This window comes from Dicentrarchus labrax, unplaced genomic scaffold, assembly GCF_905237075.1.
Source record: "Dicentrarchus labrax unplaced genomic scaffold, dlabrax2021, whole genome shotgun sequence".
NCBI classification, from domain to species: domain Eukaryota; kingdom Metazoa; phylum Chordata; class Actinopteri; family Moronidae; genus Dicentrarchus; species Dicentrarchus labrax.
In genome coordinates this window covers 10,745,811-10,768,793 of record NW_026136703.1, presented here as the reverse complement: position 1 = coordinate 10,768,793, position 22,983 = coordinate 10,745,811, and the positions used below count along the sequence as shown (strand labels likewise).

Below are 22,983 nucleotides of genomic sequence, written 5' to 3'. Positions count from 1 at the left end.
GCTCTGCGCTCTGCCTCTTTAAACTTGCCTGTGTGATCTCTCCTAGATCTAACAGGGGATACCTCTGAAACCCAGTGATCCATTTTCTCGTAAGGCTGTAACTGTGCTTGTCCCGTCACTGGTTTTGCTCAGATTTTCAGCCTCCCTACCATCTGAAACGTTCACCTTTTTTCTTGTATTGTATATTGTCAGAGTTACTCTCTGATGTTAAGTTAAAATTAAAATAAACAGCCTCTCTGATCAGACAGCGGTGGTTTTTGACATCTAATCAACCACTCTTTTGTTTCCCTTTTTAATAGGGTCTCTTTGAAACCTCCGTGGATACTCTGACGGGCATATTTTTCGTGTTGAATACAAGCCACGACTAATTGAAAACAAATCCCTGCTTTTAATCTCAGCCTGTGTCAGTCTCATTCCACTGGCTCTCTTAGGGAATACATGTGCATCAACACATCCGTGCGCTTTTCTTTGTTGTCAGTGACTCAGGCCCCAACAACAAAAAGTTACACTATTTCAGATGACCGTGAATTACGTCGTCAGAGTAGATTTTCCAGATAACAACTGTCCAAGGAGCCTGTTTTTGATGAAGTCTTTCGGTGTTCAGATAGAGAGTGTGGCGTAGGAAAACAGAGAGGGATGCTTCGTGGAAATCCTCAAGGTCCTCAGCATCCCTCTAAGACTGCTCTTTGTTATCTAGCTGCTAGGTGTAGCGGCGGTTTGGAAAAGTGTGTCAGAGTTTTAAAGCCCTAATTTATTGTCCCTCTCAGCATGCACATCTCATAACTTTCTAGTTAGCGACTACTGGTTTCATGTTTACACAGGGAGCGGAGGAAGAGAAACTTCACACATCCTCTCTCTCTCGGCCACTCTCTCTCTCCAGTGCCACCTCTGCACAGTCGCACCAGAGGGGTACCTCAGGCGCCAGCCTGACCCCCACTGAGACTAACGCCATTGGTCACGGCCCCTCTGCTCCCCCCCACCTCCTCCTTCTATCCCAGACATGGCCACAACCTCCCTTCATTAGGTTTACCTCAGCCCCCTTGCCCACATACATGTTTAAAAAAAAAAAAAAGAGTAAAAGTAAAAGGGGTGGTTGGTCAGAGGCTCCATCTTACCTTCTCCCAAAAGACCCCCAAACCTGCCTTTGAACAATTTTTTGGAGACTTCCCGCTCTTAAATCTTCAAGTAGGAAAGGTCCCCATCATTGTAAAAAGGATGAATCTGGAAAAATGCAATAAATCTGAGATCACAGGCACTCTCTGGCCCTAGATAAATTCTTGCACCTCGGCCTGGCCCGCCGCACACATCTGCCTTGCATTTAGACACTTTTACATGGCAGGAGTCCACAGGAGCCTCCAGTTCCCAAGCCTCTCTGCTCACCCCTGCGCCCCTGCTTCGGCTCTGCTCACAACATGCACATGTATGTCGAAACACACACACACACACACACACACACACACACACACACACACACACACACCTCTGCAAACAGACCACCGCTCCCCGCCCCAAGCCCGGGCGTCAGAGGCTGACACTCTCATGCGTCAACGCACAGAAGCACGTCAAACTTTACAATGTGCTTAACTGTGACTTGGATAACACGCTCGCTGCGTCAATGACATCTCAAGCCAGAGCCCTTCTTCTTCGTTTCTCCCAAACTTTACAACTAAAAGGATGGCTAATGAACACAGCGCCTCCCTCTGGACTACGCCGGTGCTCCTGGGATCAGTTCTCAGTGGCTGTCACCAAAAGCCCCATTATCTGCCCCATAATCTGCCCCATGATCTGTCTTAATCTCATATTTTCTCTCTTTTTTTTGCAGCTCAAAAGGAGCACTCAGCTGAAGAGGACCGACTCAATGTAGCACAGAAAAGGTAGGAGACCCAATTTCAACAAACTCAACTCGTGCGATGTGTTTAAAGTTATGAATGCAGGATTATGTTTGGAGAGAAAATATTTAGAATTTCCTGTGAATTCATCCCTCAACAAGGGAGTACTGCCAAGTGTTATGAATTGCAAATGTTACATGCCAGTGCTGAATTATTTAGCATGCTTCACATACATAGATAACATAGCTGGCATCTGATAGTGCTAATGCTTGCTATTTGTATAGTTGTATACAGTTATTAGCACCAGCTGATAAGGTCTCTGACTTGTTGAGAAATTCCGAAAGTGCAAGCCAACTTTGACTAGACAGGAATTGCTGGATGTGATTTATTTTTCCAGATTGAGCCCAACTTTACATATGCAATATGTAAAGTATTAATACACTTGCGCTTATTTCATGGATATGTCTTAAAGATGCCCATGCTCACCAGAAACCGCAGTGGATTTCTATGCATACACAACGTGCAGCAACCTGTATTTTCAGCTTGAACGCCCTGTGCTTCCTCCCCTGCAGTTCCTATCATTCTTATCTGCCATGTTTTGTGCAGGAGACTCCCAAGAGTATTCTGAGAGGCATCTGATTTATAGGCGTGAGACACACTGGCAGCCACGGCGCTTGCTGTCCGAGCGAAATCATATCTGGAACATTTCATATTGGAAAAAGATGGTGGAGTAGACAAACAAAGCAAATAGATTATTTTTGCCTTGTTTGGATAGAGAGCAGAATTGTTTGCTTTATATCGTAACGCTCCCACTTCCAAAATAAATCATGAAAGCACATAAAGGGGAAAGTGAAAGATGCCGGACGCAGGAAAATGGAAACTGTAAACAATTAGAAAGTTGATTGCTTTGGACAAAACTATAACTCAGCGAATGGATCCAGACTGTTCTGTTTCATGTTCCTGTTTTTATGCCAAGAGAATCGCTGAGGGACTACTGCACCTTTCGTTCTCTGTCCTGGCCCCTCACCCCCGCCCTTGCCATATAGTGATATCTCTATCTGTTGAACTGGACTTAAACGTGTGTGTGTATGTGTGTATGTTCACCATCTTGTGCATGAGTGACACCACTGTAATGAAGGCATTGAACTTGGAGGGGAATATTGATCAAAAGGGCCCCGCAGCTGACAGCACCTTTGCCTTTTAATGAAGTTTTCCTTTAATTTCATCTAAAGAGGGGGGCTGGCTGACTGGCGCTAGGTAGAGCAGGAGGGAGGAAGGGGGGGGGCTTTCTCAGGTTCCCACAGAGCCACCTCGTAAAAGTGACACGCTGTTGATGAATTTAGGCGTCAGCGGGCTCACCGGGCCCTGGGTGGGCCCTCACATCTGCGCTGGATGAGGGATCATCGCACAACAGCAGCAGTGGTCGCAGCATTACGACTCGGTGTTAATGAAGGAAATAGACAACACGTCCTTAGTGCTACATAATACCTCTGCCTGCGAGTCAAAGGCAACCACCAGTGAGTAGGACTGGGCGCTGTGAATCAGCACCAGGATATTGACAAGAATTAGAGCTGGTTCTAGCCAAAATGTGCCTGTAGCAGCGAGTATTGAAAACTGTTGAATAGGGCTGCAACTAATTTTTTATTTTCATTATCAGTCTATAAAATGTGACAAAATTGTGAAAAATGTCGTTAACGTGGATAAACTTGCTTGAAAAATGTCACAGCGCAATTCTATTTCAAGAATACAGACTCGGTATGCAATAACACACATCTTTTCAGGAATTGTAATTCAAACACAGACTCCCTGTATATTTTATATATAAATATGGCTACAGTCTCCATGTAAGATACCTCATCTGACTCTTTATGATAGAGTGACTCTATTCGAAACACAATTTCCAGAGACACTTCACATAGCTGGTTTGTCTCTGCTACAGAAGAATTGGACTTGAAAAATGACTTTAACAATCAATCGATTATCAGAATAGTTGCTGATTAGTAATATTCTGTCAATCAACAAATTGACAATAATTGACTAATTGGTTCAGCTAAAGTAAAGTACCGAAAGTTTTGAATTGAATGTCAGGTCAGATTAGTTCTCTTCCTAAATTTGCGTCCATATAAAAATAAAATTGACGTGACTTCCCTATTTGATCAGTTTCTGATATAGATTCAACTAAAGATTCTATTCTACTATTTTATATAGACAAAGTTGTTTTATGGCTGCTTGTTTTTAGACGTTTAACATTTTAGAAAACACTTTTAAATTCCTCAAAGTAAGATATTGTAAAATGTATGGGTTTAGTATTGGTCGTATTGGCATTAATATCAAATATGTGTAGCTTTAATCATTTTTAAAAAGACTAAAATATCTCAACAAATATTGCCATGAAATTTAGTACATCTCTATCAAATTCATTTCTGGTTGTTTTTAACTTCTTGCAGCGTTATTTGGGCAGTGTGTGTCCCATCGGCGGCGGGTGCCAATGCCTTTTCCTCAACATGCATTCCTAATTTGTCTGCTTCATGTTTGGGTTCCACTGAGGTTTTCTGGTTCTGTCCTCAGTTCCGTCTCATTAAGTTCCCTTCTCCCACATCATGCTCAATTTCCTTTGGCCCAACTGCCTCCTCTACCGTCACCATGCAGTTATGGTTTCATAGATGTTCGTTGGTATATTATTCTACCCGGGTATTGTATGACGACAATGGCGCAAAACAAATTAGGCTCTCTGCTGAATCAGCCAACAACATGGAGTTCACTTCTGTAATCTTTTGACTGGGGGAAACAGAGGAATCCAGAGTTGCCTCTCCAAATATTTCCCTGATTCTCACGGCTGCTCATGGTTTTGTAATGGGTCTTTTTTTATAGCTGTCAGTGAGGAATGCCGGCTGTGGGTGCCGCAGTAAACCCTCTCACGGCAATGGCATCATAGCATAGATTAAAGAAGTGTGTGTTTGTGTGCATGTGTGTACGTTTGTAATTGTTCTGCGCTCGCAGACGAACAAAGCCCCGCTTGATTGTGTTTACGTTTCGTAGGTATACTCGCATGTGTGAGTGTGTGTTTGCATCTGTTTTGAGTGAACCGTTGTGTATCTGCTTGTTGCATTATGCTCAGGAGGGTAAAAGGAAAAAGCGCCGTTGCTTGATTTGTGCATTCTTTGACATGATGACCCAGGGTCAGGAGAGGAGCTGATGTGGAAGAGACCCCTGTTCGTCATGCGAAACCAGGCCGGCTGCAACAAAGCTACCTGGGACAGAAGGTCTGTTTGGTCAATCTAAACATCCCAGAACCTCTGATTTCTTTTGTAGCTTACAGGATGATCTACAGCACTCTGACTTTTTTTGTGAGCATCCCAGCAAAAATGACGCATCACTGGGAAATGGGAAGCAGGCTCGTGCAGAAGCCCCCATTCCCCCCCCCCAGCTTTTAGCAGGCCGTCTGGGCAGCATATTGTACCGTTTCATTCCACATGAACGTGTCTTAGATTAGCATCGCAAAAAGCCACCTAGCATCTGGAGGTCAGAGCCTATCTTGGGTGTCAATGGGACAGGGAGCATCCCTTGAATCATAGCCCCCTTTTATCAGCCCTTTGACAGGCAGGGCTAGAAAATGTCTTTCATGTTTGGGTTAGGGAGGGAATCTGAAGCAGCAGGCTGCTTTTCATGCCTTGTGTGTGCCGCTGAGAGCCTTGCAAAGAGTTCAGATTTGGTTACAATTGAATTAGACTGAGGAGCTGGCCTACAACAGCTCCACAGTCTGCCCCAGTGAACTGAAAATTCAGAATCTGTTTATTCCCATAGATCTGTGTTCCTATGTTTTCTGTATGTGTGCACACCTGCCCGAGCGGGCTCACATGTGCATATATCATATCATATTCACATCTTTGATTGTCTGCCAGTAAATATGTTCCCGGAGCTGTAGGAGTTTCACAGCAGTGTGTGTGTTGCTGTGTCTGGAGGAGCCGCAGTCTGTTCTTGGCTGTCTCCGTCTCCTCTGGCAGTCTTCCCCTGCAGGCTGTGGAGGTCAATGTGATAATGGAGCCGTCGCTACTGGCTCTCCCCCGTGGCCCAGCAGGGTGGACACTCTCCTTCCAGCTCTGTTTCTCGCCTCACTGTCGAACTCTACATCCATCATTTTCTGTGTGCTGTCTCTGTATAGGACAGTTTTTTTTACTCTCTGTTTGTCTGTTTCTTCAGCATGCACACCTAACGGCCCTTGTACTTTTTGACCTTGCTTGTAAATCTAGAGTGGCTCACTGAACCACACTATTATTTATGTCTGAGATTATTTATAACTGTTTGTGTGTGATAAGACAACACTATTTGTGCCTCTGTTCTGTTTTCCACTCCAGGTTCCAGGACACGGTGAGCTACTTTGGGGTGAAACCAAAGTCTGGGGAGAAAGACGTAGCCCCAAGTCACGTTTTTATGCTTTGGTACGAGTTTTGCAATGACTTCAAGAACACCTGGATACGACAAAACAAGAACATCTCCAAAGAGAGGTGAGTTGGAGTCTGGTGGGGTTGCTCCATTTCTTAATTTCTCTGTGAAAGAGTCTAATGTCTTCTGTGGCTCTGATGAGGCTTCCTGAAGTCTGAAACATTTCTGCCAGATTCTTGAAACTCTACCTTATCTACCCCTTTTTTTGTTTCCCAACTTAATGAAAGTGCGAAACTAAATACTTGGAGTTCTCCTTTAAGTGTAGGTCATAAAACCTGGCTGATATCCTCTGTAAGATGCTAAAATATTTGGTTCCTCATTCAGCTGATGTACCCTAACTCTTCAAAACACAATCTGAGGTTTAACCATGTGATCCATGGGTGAGACTTCTTGTCTCCGTCACCTTCGGATTGGTGTCCTAACGACCTCTAGACATAGCGTCAAATTAGCACTAATTGCGCAAGGCTGATGAGCAGATGCTGGGTTGGAATTAAAGCAGAGAGAAAGGCAATCAAAGAGGAGGCAAACGGGAGTAGCTGAGGCCTCGGCCCTTCGTCTGAAGGACTGGGGCCTGAATTTATGATGTTTCCCCTGACCTGAGGCGTCAAGGTGGGGGGGGGGGATTCCACCGAGGGACAGCAGACCCTCCTGGCGGCTGGCTGGCTTTACTAGTGTGCGGATGGGGGCCTGTGGCCGTTAAAGGCAGCGCGTTATGGGAGAGCTGATAAACACTGTAATGACGCTGGACATGCAGGCCCAAAGGGCAAGAGCGCTGCACATGCAGAGACAACGTCAGGACCGCAGAAGTTGCCGTATCGTGAATCTGAGCTTCCATTTAACGTCCTCCACGCTGAACTGAGCGCCCTGCCTTGCATCCATGTGCTCTCTCTTAATTGTTTACTAGGTAATCGTGTCTCACAGTTCTCACAGCTGATTGTGCTTATGTACAATTAACTTTATTTTAAATACTGCTTGCGCACTCATAAAAGCCAAGTGTTTTTTAAAGGCTGCCTCATTATCTCATCAACCCACTGTCATTCTCTACTGCTTCTCACTTATAGGGCTTTCACTGACCGCAAACTCCTGAGAGGATCTGTGTGTGTGTGTGTGTGTGTGTGTGTGTGTGTGTGTGTGTGGACTCTGCATGGCTCCATGTCACAGGGTGCCCCAGGGAGATACTTAAATGTCTTGCTCTTACAAACAACTTCACAAGGTCACAGTGATGAGAGGCTTCTGACTTTATATTGTTTTCATAAGTACTAGTGATTTAGTTCCAAAGTGTTCAGCGTGCACTTACTTACTTTTAACGTGCCTGCAAGTATCAAGTCCATGTGGATTTCTTTTTTTTCTCTATAGGTTGAAGGAAGCTCAAGAAAACATCAAGAAGATCACAGCGGAGAAGAGAGTCGAAACCAAGAAGATCAATGCCAACAGTCTGGTAAGAACTGATCTGCATACAGCAAAGAAATGGAATTTCCTGAAAGCTGCTCTTTCTTGTGTCAGCACTGAAATCAACACACTGAATCTTTTTGTGCTTCTTGCCAACAGAAAGAGAGGCTGCGGCAGAAGGAAGCCGCGGGTCCTCCAGCTGAATGAAATGCCACAGCAGAAGAAGAAGTAAGGCCTGCTGTCGGTAAGAAAGTCGGAGAAGATGACAGATCAGAAAGTGTTGCAGGCCTCATCTCTCCTGCGTTGACCACCTGCCTCAACAACAGTGCACCGTCCTCTGTGCCCTGTAAGGACTCAAAATAAAACCTCACCAGACTCTTTACTACTCCCACTGCCATATCTCTGCCCTACTAACAGCGCTGGACCCCCCCCCAGTCAAACTTTTTTCTCATAGAAGCTTGGCCTGCAACAAGGATGCATGGCTGAGTGATGAGAGTGTTAAAGGCCAAAGGTTGATCTCATTCATGCAGCACGGTGTGACCTCTGAGTGCCCAGCTTGTGAAAGGTTTCAAGGGGTCAGTGGGATTCACAACAGTGCCAGCTGACAAATCCATGAGGTTCCTTATGGATCCACGAGAGCTGAGAAACCATTTCTATCTGAGGTGTAGACGTAACATCGTCAGCAGAGTGGCAAGACGTTGTTCCTGCCTGGAGAGGAAAATCCATGTTGACAAAACAGATATCTCTCTCTCTCTCTCTCTCTCTCTCTTTCTGGAAACGGTAAAAAAAAAAAAAAAAAAAAGCAGTTCCCGGTGTCGTTTTGCTGTAGCTAATAGCTTCTCATTCACCATGGCTCATTAAGAGTCTTGTAAATAAGTCGTGTTGTGGAATCGGCAGGGACCGTGCAGCTTTGAGGAGTAAGACGAACGATCTCGCCGAGGCTTCAAGTGCAAATGAAGACATGTTGCATATATAAGTGTGTGTGTGTGTGTGTGTGTACAAATTAGTATGCAGAGGTTTCCCTGTATTGTAGCACTGCACCAGACTGACCTCTCCTGGGTGACGGCCAGAGAAGAGCAGAACCTGGCAGCGAGCCTCGGGCCCCCTCACACCAACACACACAACCATGTACTTAAAAACATTAAAAACAAGTTTTAAACCCAAGATATTAAATATACAGTATGCACACTTGGTAATCATTCATTAAATTGCTGTGCATCCAGTGTGTCCACCACACTTTTAAGCACTTTACTGCTTGCAGTAGTCATCGCTCGCTATAAGCCACCCTCCCCTGTTATGCTTTTCAGATGTGTCTTGCACTTTTTTGCACCTCCTTTCCTATGCAAGGGTATGGTTTTCTTGTTAATACGATTTATTGTTTTGCTTCATATTGACACCCTATTAGAGTTTTTTCTTTATTATTTCTAAGAAAGTGTATTAAGCTCAATGTTTAATTTTTGCAAATGTAACCACGCTCCTGCAATGTTGAAGAAAAGTCTATTTATGTAAGGAAAGATTTATTTTATGCCAAAATAACGTCAGCTTTGTTCCCTTCTAGGCTGTATTTTTATGAGATGTAATCGACTGAGAAGCTGCCTGATAGGTCCGCTAGATGAAAGATATATTGTTGTGCCCACTAATTTCCAAGAAATAGTAGTTTGAATAGAATGAAGACTGTTCTTCTTGAAAATCTGTTTTTTGGTTTTGGAGAGATGAAGTGTATATTTTGGGTATTGAGAACATTTGCGCATATCACCTGAAGCCATGTGAGTTGATATACCTCAGACAGACTTCCATTATCAGAGTATCCGTAAAAGCTGCACCTTGAATTGCTTTTATACCCTCCAAAGTCTTTCACGTGTGCCATTTATTTTGTATAAAGAAAACTAGATATTTCAGAACTTTAAACTGCTATGTTTTACTTCAGAGGGTTTGAAAAAGAAAACAAAGAGCTGATACTGACCAAGGAACTGCTGTAGCCTCTACTGTATGTATGTCAGTTTATGTAACCTTCAATAGCTCTCATATAGGTGCTCTGTAATTTTATGGAATTGTTTTAAATTTCAAGAATAAACTACTGGATGCCGAACAAACTGGACCAATATCTCTCTATATTCGTCTGTCAACACTTCCATTAGGCCGGCTTTTAGAAGCCCAGCAGTGCACTGAGCAAATGTGATATTTATGTAAGAAAGCTGACTCATCAAAGGGGACTTGATGATTCATAATTCAGCTAGGCTGTTCAATAAACTATGAGTCACCGTTAAGTCATTCAATCAAGCTGCATTTTAAGACATTGTTCCAGGAAGAGCGCTACAATAAAGTGATTATCTTTAATAGTGTGAGGAATTAGTCATTAGGTTTCTTTTAAGAGAACTAAGATTGCATTAGGAATGTGAAATTTAATTAGATGCACATTTCAGTGTTTTAGCCTAATTGTTGAATCAGGAAAAATACCAACAGTCAATCTGTGCTTTGCAATGGAAATTTAGAACCTGGTTTTACTTAGTCATTTAAAAACTAAATTCAACAAGGATCAATAATTCACCAATAGACTGATTAAAAAAAGAGAAATTTCAGTCAATATTTTGACTGTAGATTTACAGCTTTTGCTCTTCAGTTCATCCCAAAGTAATCATACAGATTGAGTGTTGTGTAAGGCTGAAGAATAATGCTTTTTCTAATTAAGAAGAAATCCAATTTTCGGCTTGTTTATTAAATGCTGGATTGGTGCCGTTTAGACAGAAACTCCCTCATCATTTGCACTGAAATGCGGCGTTCCCTCTTTCCACATTTGCGAGTCGTGTAACAAAATGTAGTAAAGGCTAAATGGCATCATTTCAAGGGATTATAGGAGCAGGTAACCGCATCTTTTCTCATAAAACTGACCACTTTTACGATGAAATGTATGCCAAGGTCTGAGCGTGAACGTCTCTCCGTGCAGGAGGAGAGCCGCAGATGATGAGCACATCATTTAACATTTTGTTTGAATACACTTTCCTCCTTTACATCAGGTGTAAAGTAACATGATATGCACAATATTCCAACATCCGTTTATTTGATGTTTTCATGGATAATTTAATTAAAGGGATAAACAAACCGGTTACATCAAAGATGGCTTTACATTTTACAACTATCTAACCTCGATACTGTAGAAATCACCACTGTACATTGCCCCATTTATACTAACAAAGAAGCCTGTTGTCTCTACAACTGAATATGCGCCCAACTTACAAAAAAATCAAACACTTTACTGATGGAAATTCACAGATATCAATTAACCTCGAAAGTTTCTTGAAGTATCGAAATAAAATCACATTTTCCATTTACAAATATCGCCACTCGTCCATCAAATTCCACACAGTGGAAACATCCAGTTAAACACACATATATGCACACAAAAATACAAGATTGTGTTTCCGTGTCACAATAAGCGTTTTGAACCGTGACTTATTAAATAAACCGGAGTTATGCAGTCCTCTGGAGGAGGCGAGGAAGCCGTGCGTAAAACGTGGCCATTCCATGTCAGCGTTCCCGTGCAGTGATGCTTGTTTTCAAACTTGGCAAACTGGTGAGGAGTTAAATGTTCAATGCAGTTTAACGTCGGTTTATAAGTTGCATGTCCATATTTGTTCACACGTTGTGCAAGAAGAGAATCGTTGTAGCCTACATGTAGGAAGCCTTCATGGATGCTTCTTTCTAGATGGAGCCAGACACGCGTTGTGGGCTGTGTGACAGCCTTTTCTGTTTGGTTTGTTTGTTTGTATTCTACCAACAATCCTGTCCGCGAAGAATAAGAGCATGAAACAAACACACACACACACACACACACACACACACACACACACACACACACACACACATTTCTGTGCGTCTTTAGTCCAGGTCTATGGATATACAGCGGCACTGTTTGACGCGCTGGATGCGTTTCTTCTTTGTGGGTGGCTGCTGGTCCGGACAGTTCAAAGTAAAAGTCATGGTGGTAAAACGCTTCGGCTTGCAAAAAGAACAGGACTGGAAGGCACCCTCCTCCCGGCGGATGTGTCTGGGGATGTAGAAGGAGTTGCACTGTCCGTAACAGAAGCGGTTGATGATGGTGCGGCTGACGCAGCCCTCCTCGTGGATGGTCTGCTTCAGGGGCTGCGTCTTGCACCAGTCCCGTTTCAAATACTGGCGCTCCGTCACATGTAACGCTTCCTGGCTGGACTCCAGCACCTCGTCGGCCGGTGAGGATGAGCCCTGCCTCTGCCGGGACCCGGAGCCTGCCTGCGGAGGCTGCGGTTGCTGCTCCGATTCGTTTGGGTTGTTTTTGTCAGGATGAGGAATGGCGCCTTGTGAACCTCGGTTTCTTTTGGAATCCACGGGAGAGGATAGCAACCCAATGATGAAAACCATACTGCAGAAGATACGCGTCGAGTTGGCCATCCTTGGGGAGGAGAAGAAAATAATTCATCACCAATACCGTTTCAACACTGGATGGGTTACGCACAGCTGTCAAAGCTTTTACGCTGCGTAAAAACGCACAGGCACAGCTTTCCTTCTATTTTTAATCCGTATGGAAAACGAGACTTAAGTCCAAAAACATTTAAAGTGTACATTTGAATTACATCAGTCTAAATAATTGAATGAAAAATGTAAGTCTCGTGTATTAAGTACCATGTACAGTACTTTATATATACATTAACCATAATGCAAAGGACCGCCAAACCAAGTTTAACAAAAACAAAAGCACATAAACTTACTTGTTTAATATCTACGTATTCATAAATGCACACCAGAGGATAACAAGCATGCAGTTAGTGGTTATTTGTAAGTATTAACATAAAATAAAGTTAAAATGTATCTGCGCGTGGATGTTATGGTCAGAAACTGTCCAAATCCACTCACCTGTCCATCTCTCCACTGCTTCAAGTGCGATGATCTGATCCTGTCACTCCTCTACGGCACCTTCCGAGGTGATAGGCACCTACTGCTGTCGACTGTACACTGGTGGGACTGTGGATGGGTGGGAGACTAACCGCTCCATAGACAGGGGCCAGGGGGGTTTAATACAAATTGCTCCAGCGCCGGACTGTCTCCCTTTTAAATGTCTGCCAGCTGAGATGTGCACAACAGTTCCCTCTACATTATTGGCTAAGCACGATGTAGAGAAAATCAAAACTATCCGCCCCCTCAACACTTCCCTGAACCCACTTCAAGAAAACAGACAACCGAGGAACAGCGAGGGCAGGCAGAGAGGAGGAGGAAGAGGAGGAGGGGGAGAGACGGGCTGAGAGCGGACAGGCCGGAGGTTTGTGCGCACATGGAAAAAGTAAAGCAGTTGATATGTTTTATTTGAAAAGGAGCATGATAATAACACTGAGGAGGTCACAATTTTGAAAATGAAAGGAGGCGTTCACGGTCTGAGAATGAACTCTATCAGAAAGGTTGACACTTTACAGCACACCTGTGAATCCTCAGCATAACAACAATAACACGCTTTTTGGATAAAACATTTTAAAAAGAAATTGTGGAATATGCTTTGAAACAGACGATTGTGCATTCCAGAAACGCAGTGTGGTATATAAACAATATGCATTGCTCCATTAAATAGCCACAGCCTTTTAGTTATTTACTACACGTCTCCTTAGTGAATCTACGCATGCACAAATTAGACTACTGTGTAAATGAGTCTCAGATTCCACTCTTTAAAATGAATTAAAGTGCAATATCGGACACTTTAATAATAAAGCACCTATTATATAAGACTTATATATTGTTATTAATAGTATTTTTATTTGTTAAGTCATTTACTTTATTTGATCAGTTTAAACCATTATTAAGAGGAGCTCTCGGGTTGCAAGGTTGTGCAATATCCCTCCGACATCATTTATGTTTGGTAAAAAGCTGTTATAAATATTAATTAAGTTAATTAATTAATTTCAGGTTTTTCCACAAGGTTAATGGTCCATTAGACTGTCTACTTAGTGAACTAAATAATATCTGAAACATAATCCAGTGTCCCGCTGAAGGGATTTTTAACAACCTGATAACTCAAAAATGTGTTTATAATTTATGCATAAAGGTAAAGGAGTTATTAACTATATATATTTATATGACATTAGTTACTCATTTTAATCTCCGTTATAAAGGGTGAATTGTGAGAAAGTTGTGCCAAAATATAAAGACAAACTGAAGAGCTTCCTTTGTGGAGGAAAGTCAGTTTCAGCTCTGATGATATTCTGGAAAATAAAACTTTTGGTTGTCGGTTTAAAATCAGATTATTTAGGCCAAACATTCAACCTGCCTGTATCTCTGTAACTCATAAACGAATCGTCTGTTACTGGATTTTCTGTGTATGCTTCTGATATATATATATATATATATATATATATATTTTATGCTGCTTCAGTAAGGTGAATCGCACCATCTTCTCTCACCGTGAACTCATCTGCTGAACACATGGCCGCAATATTTATGCATCATAACGCAGCGGCTGGACGTGGAGCATTAAACCAGTATAAATACACACTGCGCTAAGAGCATTATAATTCTAATATACTGCTACAGTAACGGATGATTTTAATCCAACTCTTTGTCAAGTCTAATCCATACCACTAAACTTAAAAAGCATGTGAAACACCCAATGGCAGTGAAGAATAGATCTCAGGGAATGATTTCGACCTCCACCCTTTTACTGTCTACTAAAAAACTAAATAAAATAAAAAAACCATGCCTGCGCCATTCACGTTCTTCAGAGAGACACAAGTGTTAAGCTGGTTGACGTGGAGCCCTGAGCCAAATCCATATAGACAGTTTAGTAGCATTGGGATGTGAGTTTACACTGAGCAGAAAGAACACGTTAATAGAAGAATCTTCAGAGATGCAGATTATCTCTCTCCAAATGTACCAGAACTGACTTTGTTCAAACATACGCAGCAGAAAATAAGTACATGTGACCTGGAAAAGGTTGCAACCTCAGGTTTCTGACAGAATACATTCCTGAGCCCTATTAGAGCACGTTTCACTGAACATGTCAGTGTGCTGTGTGTTCAGCAGCGGTTGTAGGACTCCCCCTCCTGGCTCCGACAGGTACTGACCATTAATGCAAAGCAGACAATTCAACTGAAGAGAAACATATATGCTGTCTGAATTTATTGGTCTGGATCGGTTCACATGGCAAAGCATTTTACTGGTTGTTTGAAATTAATGGACTGAGACAGACGATGTGATCAATACTGCTTGGCTTTTTTTTCTTCTTTCATAAAATGCAACAAAAGCTGATTTTTTTTCCCTTCTTTCTGTTCATGACAACAGTAAGAAAATATTCTGTAATAAAAAAAAAAACAGCTGTGACTTCTGTAAACATTTTCTTTTTAAAAACATCTAACTAAGGATTTGATATAAAATGCATAAATAAAAGCATAAGACTTGATCTAAATATTTCCAGTCATACCATCAATCACATTTCACATAATTTGGTCTGCACACTACCATCTAAACACTACGCAACATATAATCTTGTAGGCATTTGTCAATATTTCACTTCTAAACCTGCTTTACTAGAGTAAAACAAACTTAAGGCATATGAACATCTCCCATTGAGGCTCTAACGCAACACAAACAGCAGCTACTGCAGCTAAAAATAAATTAAAACCCCTGAAAATATGATGATATAAGAAGGGAATGTTTAACGTCATGTAGTCCTAACCAGACAGAGACCTGCATAGTGAGGAAAACATAAAAAGGCAAAGAGATTTTGAACTATAAATCTACAGGCTTGGTAGCAGACATCAGTCGAACTTGGTTGAGAGGGTTTCTAGGAGAGCCTCTGTAATGGTTCATGTCCTTCTCGACTACCTGCTGCACAAGAGGCTTCTGATCGCCACATGGATTGGGGACGGAACAGTCCATTTTGGTCTTTGCTTGGACCTTGTTGGTCACATCGCCCAGAGCGCAGGACTTTGGTTTACGGGCCAAAGTGCTTGGCTTTTTGGGCGGGACTGGAGGTGGTTTCTTTATGGGACAAATGCTATTGGACAGTTCCACTTGTGCCTGTTCCTGGTAAGGCTGAAGCTGTGGGCGAGGGGAAAGGCCGCTCTCCAGGCTCACTGCCTTCACCACTTGACGGCTCTGGCTGGAGGCGAGTTTTGTGCTTCTCGTGGGTCTCCTGCTCTCTCCCAGGAGAGAGTTCATCCTGCGGACAGTCTGCCGCACAGGGGTGCGTTGGAACTTGAGCGGTGATCGGATTTGTGCGCCCATGGTGCCTCTGGGAGAATGAAGGGTGAGCCTGTTGAAGTGTTGAATGTGGTCTGCCACCCGACACCTTTCGATCTCCAGGCTGCGTGGCGAGAGGGGTTGTTGGTTTTGGACTTCGGGACCAATCTCTAAGGAAGATTCGTGCTCATGTACCACACTGACTTTAGTACCAATTTTAGGAGGTGTGCCAAGCTCATCTCCGAGTTCAAGGTCCAGCTTGTATGGAGTGGACTGCAGCCCGGAGGGGACGCCAAGTTTGAAGAGAGCAGGACTCTGGATGTCCAGAGCATCAATCAACCTGCTGCAGTTTACCGGCTCTACCTCCCTTTCGCTCTCACCCACCATGGAGCTGTCATGGCTACTGATGGGAGTAGGGCAGAGAGAACCTATATCTGCCTTTGCTGCTGGACTACGGTATACACCAGACTCAAAAATTACACTGTCAATATGCAACGGTGACAAAGCGGCAATTTCAATCTGGCCGAAGGTAATGTTCTGATCATTAGCAAAAAGGCGCTGCTGAGCCGGGAAGCTCGAGGTCTCGGAGTCAACAGAAAGAACATGGACTGTGGGAGACTCTGGTGGAGGGACTACGATGCTGTCTGGTGGTTTAGTTGTGCTTGTTCCCGTTGAGTTGCATGGGTCCTTTATGACAGCCTGGAGGTCGCTTCCCGACTCTGTGAAGGCCTTCTTTATTTTCAGCAGAGTGGGGCCGGTTTGGCTCTGGCCTACAGTGACGGAGCTCTCACTCTCCAGGCTCTCGGCACTGGAAGCACAACACAGCTTCTTGGGAAGGCTGGGCACCATCAGGGGCTTTGATACGACAATGGCTGGCTCAGACGTATAGTTGCTCTTAAGGCATACGTTCATGGGGGTGTCTGTGAAAGATCCTCCGCTAAAAGCCTCGGCTCCTACGGGAGTCTCCCCGTTCCATGAGGTCCGGTGGGCACTTGAGTCACATTGGGGGGTCAGCAGGTTGTCTTCAGACTTACTGATGTACTTGGAGCCTGTAAAACAAAGTGGAATATTAGCAGCTATTACAACTCAAAACAATGCATGAGTAACATTATGCTAGAATATTTCTTATATATAATATGAAAAAAGAAAAAGGTATATATCAGTTTATTATTTGTTTATTTGGTACTCACTTTTGGATTCAGCTTTTCTAGGTAGACCTGATGGAGTCAGGAACTCTGTCTCTTTGGTGAAACGAAAACTGGCGGTGCTCTCCTGAGTGGCAAGTCGCCAGCCAATGGACTCAGATCCCTTTATCACCAGCATGGAATGAGAAATGAAAGATGAAAGGAGGAGGATTAAGGTTAAGAGTATTATTTTGTTAAAAAGGACCCCATAGATGTTACCCAAAATGTAACATTAATATGTTATTAATGATTGTTGTGGTTAGTTCTTCAGAGGATGACAAAAATCACTCAGAAGAAACCAGATATTGGATTTGTTGGCCAAACAACTTTTTATTAAGTCAAGAATATACATTTAACTATAGATCATTAGAAAGTTATGCACCTTAAACCTTTAACAGCATACCTAATGCACCCCAAAACAAGTTACAATATATTTTATGTATATACTATATAGTATATAACAACATCCTTTCACCTGAGCTCTTAACATAGTCACTGAAAATTGGGCACAGGAAATATCCTATGGCTTTGTACCATGCAAGTATCAAACATATTATTTAGTAATATTACAGGTACTGAAAAAACAATCCAGCTTATTTTTTAAAACTGTGCATGCATTAGTTTCACTGTGTTAACCACTGAAAGTAAACTTAGAATGTTACACAATTAAAAAGTGCTATTGTGCAACAATTTACCCCAAAAAATACCCCGTGTGCAAAAGTGTTACTTGATTTTAATACAGTTAATTGCAGCGTATGCCTGAACGCACTTGATTAACGCCATTTTCACTGTTCATCTGTGAACCAGATAAGTGGAATGTTAAGTCTGTCGAGCAACCACACTTACAGCGTCTTTGCTGCTCTTCCCCAGGCTAAAACGCGAGCGAAGGGATTTGAGCGGTGCTTCTTTTTTGCTGGCTTTAGGAGAAAAGCAGCCAGCCCTTCCAGATTCAACTCTGAAAAAGGATATACATTCAAACAATTATCAACGTGAGATAGCTCTGAGGTTTAATCTTTTAGTAACTCTTATCTCTCTGTATAATATAGTATAGTATAGTAGGAACTGCATAGCTGTGTGGCACAGAAAAATGTATAGCTTTACTTTGTCTTAATTTTTTGAGTCATAGTGTCATTTCTATGTGGCAGCACTTCTGTCACATCTACACAAGATATAAATGACATATGAATTTTGAAAGACAACTGAAGGGCAAAGTGCATACCTGTTGACAGCATGTCTGTTGCTCAGTCGTCTGCTCTTCCTCCTGACAGAGGTAGCCGATTGCCTTCTAGACTTCCCTGCTGGTGACAGGATATTCTGGGAAGAGTCCAACACCCCCGAAGCACTGTAAGCTAGAGTATATAAAAGGGAAAAAACATGTCAGCTTTACCACAAGCTTTAGTGAGCGGGACAGCTGATGCCCATTTGATTAAACAATCATCAATACCTGATCCAGGAGTAGACGTTCCACTGAACAAAGTATTGGGAAGTAATTCTATCCCAAGGGTCTTTTTGACAGATCTACGTTTCTTGTTTGAGAATCCAAAAGAGTGCCCAGATTCCAAAGGAAGCTTTCGCTTTGAGGATGGCGTTGCAATCACAGGAGTTGCAGAGGAAAAGACTGGCAAAAATCACAAAAGAATTAATATCTTTGAATGTGTAGGATTTCCTCTTTTGTATTCCAACAGATGATTCTGAGCCAAGGCACTGAGAAGAATCAGCATTCATTTTTGGAAGATGATCCATGCAAATGACAGGCAGACAGGCAAAGAAAATCAAAGCCAATAAAGATATTTGAAATAAAAGGCATAAATTCACATCGTTCAAACAACACATTATTTATTATCAAGGCAAATGTGAATCAGTTTCATTTGAAGCGTACCAGAAGACAGAAAGCTTGTTGTTTCATATGCATAGCAGATGGATTACTACAGTAAAGTAGCTATATGACAGGCAGCATTATCTCATCTGACCATAGTACCTACCAAGACTGTCTGACTGGGTGGCCTTTTGGGGTGTTCTATTAGTTTTTATCTTATTCAGAGCACCATTGACCATATCTGAAATATGAGACAAATCGAACCATATAAACAATATTTACTGACTAAAGCTGCTACAAAATAACATGATTCATCTACAGATGCTGTGATACAGGGCTTCATTTTACTTGAATGTGTCTAATGTCACTAAATCTCCAGTGTGGTTGCACCAGGGTAGTTGTAATTTATCTGGCCAATCTTTGCATATTTTTTCACCAAATAAATCAATCTCTGATCATTTAGACCTACCTCCAAAGCTGCGTCTGTGTCTCTTCTTCATCCCTGAGTTTAAGTCCAGTTCCTCAAGTTCATCGTGAGTAGGGGACACAGCCCCAGCCTCACTGCCCAGCATGGCTGGAACTTTCTCTAGAAGAAAATGTGGTAACACACCTGTAGGCACACAGACACAACCAAATATTAGCAATAAAGCTACAGTAAAGACTGTCACACAGATGACCTGCAGGTAAAATGCCTCATACCAAAGTTGTGTGCATTCTCTATGAAGCAGTGTACTATGGCTGCCTGTAGCTTGAGGCGCTTCTCAGTGTTGGCGTTCATCTTCTCTGTACTATCTCCGAAGTGAAGGAGGTTGGGAGCCAAGATTACAGACAAGTTGCTGCTATCCATCTTATTCTCTGCACACCTGCAATTAAGAAAAGAAAAACAGTAATGTATATATGACGACAAAAGTAAAAAGATTTAAAAACAGTAAATAATCTAGAGACAACAAAATAATCAATCTAAATATAATTCTGTCACCTCTTTGACACATTCTGGAGGAAGTCAAAAAAGTGACGCAGGACAGTTAGGTTTTTGTCTGGTAGCACACATGAAAGCAGCATGGTGGCAGAGGTCCTCTCCTCCTCAGTGGGGAGCTGCTGGGCCTTGAGGAAGGCCTCCTGCAGCTCTGTGGGGAGCACGGGCTCTGGCAGCTCCCTGAAGAACTGCTTCACCAGACCAGCCACATCACAGGGAAGTGCAGTGGACAGGCACTCCTCACCAGCATCCAATTTAGCCTGGACAAACAAAACACAGCTTTGTTAAGACATCTCTCTGGGTCAAGTGCACTTAGTGAATGTAAGGTCAACTTCAGCCATCACTCACCCTGAGTGCTTTCAGGCGAATGACGGAGCCGGATTTTCTGAACAGGCCCTCCGTGTCGACATGTGCCAGCAGTTTCATACATGCATCGACCAGAAAGCTAAGAAATGCAGTGAAATGTCATTAGTATAGAATGAACAAGGCGGGACGAGAAATAACTTGTCAACTGTAAGCTCGAGTAAAAGTAAATTAGCATATCCACTTGCCTTGGCACGCTCCCACATTCCATATTATAGTACGGTAAGGTCTCCAGGGATACCCCGAAAAGCTTTGTCTGAGGGAACAAGCACACAATAAACAAGACATTAACTCTCAGTTTTAGATTTCAAAGAGGAAAGTTAAAAATATGAAAAACGGATCCAATCGGTGGTTAACCCAACATCGCACTTGTCACATATTGTCATCTATGTCAAAATCTTGAACGCACTGTGTTTCTGTTTAAACCATATTGATTAAAATGCTTTTCTCTGTGACAAGACAGGAATTTCACTGTCACACATTTCTACTACCTTTGATCAGTCACTTTTAATGGCTTACATTACCATGATAATGATAAACGATAAAAGCCACAGCAGCCACCCTATGTTGGGTTTTAATCTCAACAATCTGAATTTCAGTGTAGAACAATTACTTCATTTTGGTTCTTGATTTCTTCACATAGCCTGAGCTCAAGTTTGTGGCCTTTGTTTTCTTTCTCTGACCCTGCAAATGCAGAAGTTCAGTGTTTATTTTGAAAAGTCACAAAGTCTCTTGCAACAAACCTTGTGACTGCTGTGAGCCAATTACCAGTAAAGCACACACAAGAACAAACAGGGCCTTCAGAGTAAATTTTGAAATTAACCGCCATTAAATTCAGTATTGCATATGCAGCGGAGGTTAAATTGTACTGCCTAAATTACAGGTTTATATTGCCAAAATGTCCGAGAGAGAGAGAGAGAGAGAGAGAGAGAGAGATTTATGTGAAAACATTGCCCTTTTGTGTCTTGTTAGACTTGGCTTTCTGTTGATGCTAAAGAATTTTATGGGGTGAATAATCACGAGAACAGCCAAACAAAGTATCAGTAGTGACTGACATGGGTGACAACGGCCTGCGAACAAATGGGTCTCATGAGTGGGGGTACGCTTTCAGTAATATGCTAATTTGATTCAACAGACTAAACAATAGTACGTCCAAGGCTGCTACTGTGAACTTGTTGATTTGTGGTCTACCACAACAGATTGTATCAGAGTCACTGCAAATGAAAGCCAAATAAAATGCGCTGTACATTAGTTTTCTTTAAACTTACCGAGTTGCTGGCTGTTGGCTTACAGCTGGCTGCTTTGTTTTTGTTCCAGTTCTTTGTCTTTATGCCGTACGCTGAGCGGAGGTGTTGCACAGCCACCAGACGCATCATATTTTTCTCCATGACTTTCATTTTTACACCCCTATCTTGTACTTCCAAATGCACTTTGCAACAGTTCCTTCACTCTCTTCCGTCAGGACCGAAGTAAACCTGACATCCGCAGTTGTATCCGTCCTGTCCTGAGCCAAACCTTTCTTAACTTTATCACTTCCACCAAACTTCTGCTAACTCATCCTGCAGGGGTCTTAACTGCTTACACGACGCTTGTTCTCCACCATTTACCAACTGTACCTAAAAAGTAAGAACACCTTACTCAGTCGAAAGGAGAAGTTAACGACTTCGCTTAACTTTACAGTATGGAGAGCTTACCTAATGACTAGCTTCATGCTTCAGTTGCAATGCAGTTAGCTAGCTAACGTTAGCCAGCTAGGTTAGCAAGTCACATTAGCTCATTAACGCGTTTCGAGCGAAACAATAAAACAGCTTTCGGTGTCACACGACTTAAAATGACTGTTTACCTCTTCTCAAACGGTGGACTGTATAAGAGTTACACAGTTTTTAAGCCGTTAGCTAGCTAACTGCATTGTGCTGTGGTTCGCTCGTCAAATCGGTTGCGAGGCTGTCTGTTTCCGCAGAGCATTCAAACAGCGGCGCTCCCTACGCTCTACGCTGTGATTGGCTGGGAACGGTTCGAATAACATTCTATAGGGCGCGTGTTTTATTAGCCAGGGTAGTATTGCTGGGCGGGGCGGTTTCTGTTGGGCCAGATGAACATTGAAGTGGACGCCCCTTCTCAACCGGTGGACTCTGTAGTTAAAACTAGTCGCACTTGTAAAATGGAAAATGCACCAAACTTTGGTGCACGTATTATTGTGTACATTGTAACAGACAAACTCACATATTTAATGAAATTCAGTTATTAGCTGGTGAATTCTCCCTCACCCTGTTTTTGTACACTTATGGCACATGATGTATAGCCCCTGTGTACTCCATATATATTGTATAACGTTGAAAACAATATTCAGCTCATTTAATAAGATCACTAAAAAGAATAAGAACTATGGACTGGAAATTGTAAAATGATCAGGGCCAATCCTCTAAGAGAAGAACCAGAAATTAAAGGTTGTAATAGATTGCAATATCAAATGCTATAAAGCAGTGTGAAGATTGTGTATTGCACAAGAAGAACCTAAAGCACACAGTGACTGCCATCACAAAGCTCCTCTGTCCTGGCTTTATGAAAGTCATTCATTGTAACCTGCAAAATGTCTCATGAGTAGCTGGCTCAAGTAAAAGGTAATGTTCACTTCTGTCTTCAACCACTAGGCGGAAGCATTACCATGTTTCAGGAAACTCTTTTAGGCCTGGGCATAAAGGCATGTGAGGCAAAGACACTCGCACACATTACAGGATGTGGTGTATGTGCGAATGTCATAATGCTAGTGTCACTCATTATTTTATC

At 42.5% G+C, this 22,983-nt stretch overlaps 3 protein-coding genes across 6 annotated transcripts in view; 1 reads left to right on the top strand and 2 right to left on the bottom strand.

Moving 5' to 3' along the window:
• LOC127355427 (formin-like) overlaps positions 1 to 9,759 on the top strand; it is a 51,729-nt gene extending 41,970 nt beyond the window's left edge. The window contains 4 exon segments of the mRNA XM_051386296.1: positions 1,823 to 1,874; positions 6,185 to 6,334; positions 7,629 to 7,710; positions 7,821 to 9,759. Of these exon segments, the coding sequence (XP_051242256.1) occupies positions 1,823 to 1,874; positions 6,185 to 6,334; positions 7,629 to 7,710; positions 7,821 to 7,868 (332 nt within the window). The 3' untranslated portion in view covers positions 7,869 to 9,759.
• Positions 9,760 to 10,702: 943 nt separating this feature from the next.
• grem1b (gremlin 1b) lies at positions 10,703 to 12,867 on the bottom strand. The gene is made up of 2 exons (XM_051386576.1): positions 12,549 to 12,867; positions 10,703 to 12,087 (listed from the first exon to the last, which is right to left on the bottom strand). The coding sequence occupies exons 1-2, from the start codon at positions 12,554 to 12,556 to the stop codon at positions 11,538 to 11,540; spliced, it is 558 nt and encodes a 185-aa protein (XP_051242536.1). The 5' UTR covers positions 12,557 to 12,867; the 3' UTR covers positions 10,703 to 11,537.
• A 1,899-nt stretch (positions 12,868 to 14,766) lies between these two features.
• arhgap11a (Rho GTPase activating protein 11A) lies at positions 14,767 to 22,171 on the bottom strand. Of its 4 annotated transcripts, none has more exons than XM_051386359.1 (13): positions 21,891 to 22,171; positions 21,465 to 21,812; positions 20,385 to 20,452; positions 20,182 to 20,278; positions 19,837 to 20,093; positions 19,557 to 19,720; positions 19,327 to 19,467; positions 19,024 to 19,098; positions 18,486 to 18,659; positions 18,261 to 18,390; positions 17,888 to 17,996; positions 17,048 to 17,165; positions 14,767 to 16,906 (listed from the first exon to the last, which is right to left on the bottom strand). In XM_051386359.1, the coding sequence occupies exons 2-13, from the start codon at positions 21,591 to 21,593 to the stop codon at positions 15,405 to 15,407; spliced, it is 2,964 nt and encodes a 987-aa protein (XP_051242319.1). In that variant the 5' UTR covers positions 21,594 to 21,812; positions 21,891 to 22,171; the 3' UTR covers positions 14,767 to 15,404. The 4 variants fall into 4 exon arrangements, with proteins under 4 accessions (XP_051242319.1, XP_051242329.1, XP_051242309.1 ...); XM_051386369.1 differs by having other exon boundaries at positions 21,465 to 21,806; XM_051386349.1 differs by having other exon boundaries at positions 21,465 to 22,171.
• Between the last annotated feature and the right edge of the window lie 812 nt (positions 22,172 to 22,983).

Excerpts from the sequence above, each read along its gene's own strand:
- arhgap11a (XM_051386349.1), bottom strand. The coding sequence starts at position 21,593 with ATGAAAGTCATGGAGAAAAATATGATGCGTCTGGTGGCTGTGCAACAC. Across the intron at positions 20,453-21,464 it reads AGCCAACAGCCAGCAACTCG|ACAAAGCTTTTCGGGGTATC; the intron begins GTAAGTTTAAAG and ends TTGTTCCCTCAG. Across the intron at positions 20,279-20,384 it reads GAATGTGGGAGCGTGCCAAG|CTTTCTGGTCGATGCATGTA; the intron begins GCAAGTGGATAT and ends TGCATTTCTTAG.